The 3,128-nt window shown below is 39.7% G+C and overlaps 1 protein-coding gene across 1 annotated transcript; it reads left to right on the top strand.

The window, feature by feature from the left end:
- Positions 1-1,082: 1,082 nt before the first annotated feature.
- LOC129943192 (uncharacterized) lies at positions 1,083-2,117 on the top strand. Its single transcript, XM_056052476.1, has one exon. It carries the CDS (start codon positions 1,083-1,085, stop codon positions 2,115-2,117), a length of 1,035 nt encoding a protein of 344 aa, XP_055908451.1.
- The last annotated feature ends 1,011 nt before the right edge of the window (positions 2,118-3,128 follow it).

The following is a 3,128-nucleotide window of genomic DNA, read 5'->3' as shown; positions in this document are numbered from 1 at the left end:
CTGGTTCGTACACAACATGGCGACATTTTTAAGTCACTTGTGCATAATAATGCCTTTTTATATGGTTTTCATATACGAACGAGGTGGTTCACGCGCTGGATAATTTAGGATTACCAGTAAAAGACTGGGATACAATTTTAATTTACATTATTTTTCAAAAATTATCCTTCAAAACTCAACAACTTTGGGAAGAAAAACGCGGTAACGACGAAGAACTTCCAACCTTTTCCGATTTCACCGATTTTCTTAAATCCCGTTTCAGAACTCTAGAGGCCCTTGTACAGCAAGGAACTTCGGTCTTAGAATCCAAGCCAATAACAAAACCCCAAGTTGCAGCAAAAGCATTCCATGCAAAAATGCAACCAAAACAGCAATACAACACCCAACGTTACACATGTCAAATTTGTAAACAAGGACAACACTCCTTGATGAAATGTCGAAGATTTTTGGGTATGGACTCTGCCCAAAAAATGCAAGCTATACGACAGGTCCGAGTTTGTGAGAACTGTCTTGCATATAGTCACACAACACGAGATTGCCTTAGTAACCGGAGCTGTAACTTTTGTAATCAAAGGCATCACTCACTTTTGCACATTAATTCACACACACAACACAATTAGATTGTTAATCCAAAAATTATCTTCAACAACACAATCACAGCATCAGGTTGCCCAGCCTAAGGATCAACAGGTAGCTTATAACCCAAACGCTCCTGCGTTCCAACCGATGGGTGATAATGCACCAGGTCGCAGTACACGACACAATTACGAGTATCATGCTTCACGACTCCATGGTACGCAAATTTTATTAGCCACTGCTGTAGTTAGGGTTAAAGCTGGAGATGGGAGATTTGCAGACCTACGAGCGCTAATTGATGCCACTTTTATTTCTGAGTCTGCAGCAAGGCTTTTAAATCTACAAGGTATCCAACATCCGTAAAGGTATCAGGGTTAGGGAAGGTCAGCAACGGCACCAGTCAAAACTACGTTGACATAATGTTTTCTTCAAAGCATTCGACGTTTGAAGGCTCAACCAAGGCGTTCATCTTTAAGTCGTTGACTGGCCTTCTTCCGGCAAACAAAATGATACACAACACATGGGAACTCCTAACTGATTTACAGTTAGCAGACCCTAATATTTATATTCCAGCTCCAATCGATATACTTTTTGGCTCAGATGTTAATCCTGAAATCATTTTGCTGGATATAATCCATGAGCAAGAAATTGCCCCTATAGCTCAGAACACTAACTTAGGGTATATTATATTAGGCAAAATTCCTGAGATAGCACCGAAAAGCATATGTAGCTTCTTTCAACACATCGATCTTGATACGCAAATCCGAGAATTTTGGGAGATGGAACAAACTCCATTCGTAACTCAACCGTCAGAAGAAGATGCCGCCTGTGATAAGTATTTTTCAAAAACAACAAAACGTCTCCCAGATGGACGGTATGAAGTTGGTCTTCCGTTCAAGGAAGGATTCTATCCCGAACTCGGACCCAATAAGGAAAATGCAGTCAAACGCTTCTCATCTCTGGAAAGACGATTGGACAAGGATCCAAAGCTGAAAGCGAGCTACAGCCAATGTATAATGGAATATCTTAGTTTAAACCACATGGAAGAGGTAAATCTGGATGGTCCAATTTTAAAATCACCTTTTCATTACTTTCTACCCCATCACGCTGTGTTCAAAGAATCTAGTACAACCACAAAATTAAGAGTCATCTTTGACGCAGCTGCAAAAACTTATGATGGAACTTCTTTAAACCAACACCTGATGATCGGCCCTAAATTGCAAATTGATATAATATTAAAATGGCGGCTACATCGATTCATCATAACAGCTGACATCGAGAAAATGTACCGCCAAATTCTCGTAAAAGATTCGGATCAATATTACCAACTTATCCTTTGGAGAGACAATCTTGATCAACCCATCAAAGTCTTCAAACTTAAGACTGTCACTGTTGGCACGGCTTGTGCGCCTTATTTGGCCATCCGTGTCTTACACCAAGTCGCTGAGGCTGAAGCTGAAAATTATCCCAAAGGATCTATAGCAGAAATGGAAAAGAGATGTATGTGGACGATTTTATCAGTGGAGGGGATTCCATCGTAAAAATTTGCATCAGGCGTGAAGAAACACGCGCTCTGCTGGCTTCAGCAGGATTTAAACTGCGGAAAGGGACTTCCAACTGCAAAGATCTTCTACAAGATCTCCCCAAAGAAGATTGCGAGATCAGCTTTGAATTGCCTTTTGGATCAACCGATCTTGTAAAAACATTGGGCAAAAGCTGGCATCCAGAGGATGATAGATATCTTTTCTTTTCAGAATGTACAAAACGACACCGAAGAACTCACAAAAAGGACTATGTTATCGTCAATTGCCAAGCTTTTCGATCCACTTGGCTAGATAGACCATGCGTGATCAAAGCTAAGATCATGATGCAGAAGTTATGGTGCCGAGGAACTGACTGGGATCAACCAATTCCTTCCTCCATAACATAATGGCAAGCTTTCCGAAAAGAACTGCCTGATATCCCAAGGTGGATTAAAACAACCACATATCGTCAAAGTCTTGATCTCCGATCTCCAACCAATGAGGAGTTGTACGCCTCTTCATTTGTTATTAGTCTTTTTGACAGCTGGTGTCACACGATTTGTACTTGGTTTGGTTTGCGATTTCAAAATGAATAGGCAAAGTCCAAATTATGACAATTTATTCTGAAAACTGTGTTATTGTTACTGTTATTTTTTTTCAATTTTCATAAACGACTTTTTTTAGAGATGAGCCTCACTTTTGGTTGAATGGATACGTCAATAAACAAAACTACCGTAGTTTCACTGCTTGGTGAATGACTGAGGGAATAATTGCTCTTTATTTCTTCAAAAATGAAGCCGGCCATATTGATACAATAAATGAGGATCGCTATGGAGCCATTGAAGCATGAGTTCTGGTTCCAACAACACTGTTCTGAATGCTAGATAACCAACGAAAAAAATTATTTATTAAAGGAAACTTTAGGTAAGCGCATTATTTCTCGTTGATCTGTTACGTGCCTTCCAAGTTTTAAGGAGTTATAGCAGACATAAGGATCCATTTGCTTTAAAAAAAAATAAAAATGGCCTT

Source organism: Eupeodes corollae, chromosome 1, assembly GCF_945859685.1.
Source record: "Eupeodes corollae chromosome 1, idEupCoro1.1, whole genome shotgun sequence".
Classification (NCBI taxonomy): domain Eukaryota; kingdom Metazoa; phylum Arthropoda; class Insecta; order Diptera; family Syrphidae; genus Eupeodes; species Eupeodes corollae.
This window is presented reverse-complemented; position numbering and strand designations above follow the sequence as displayed.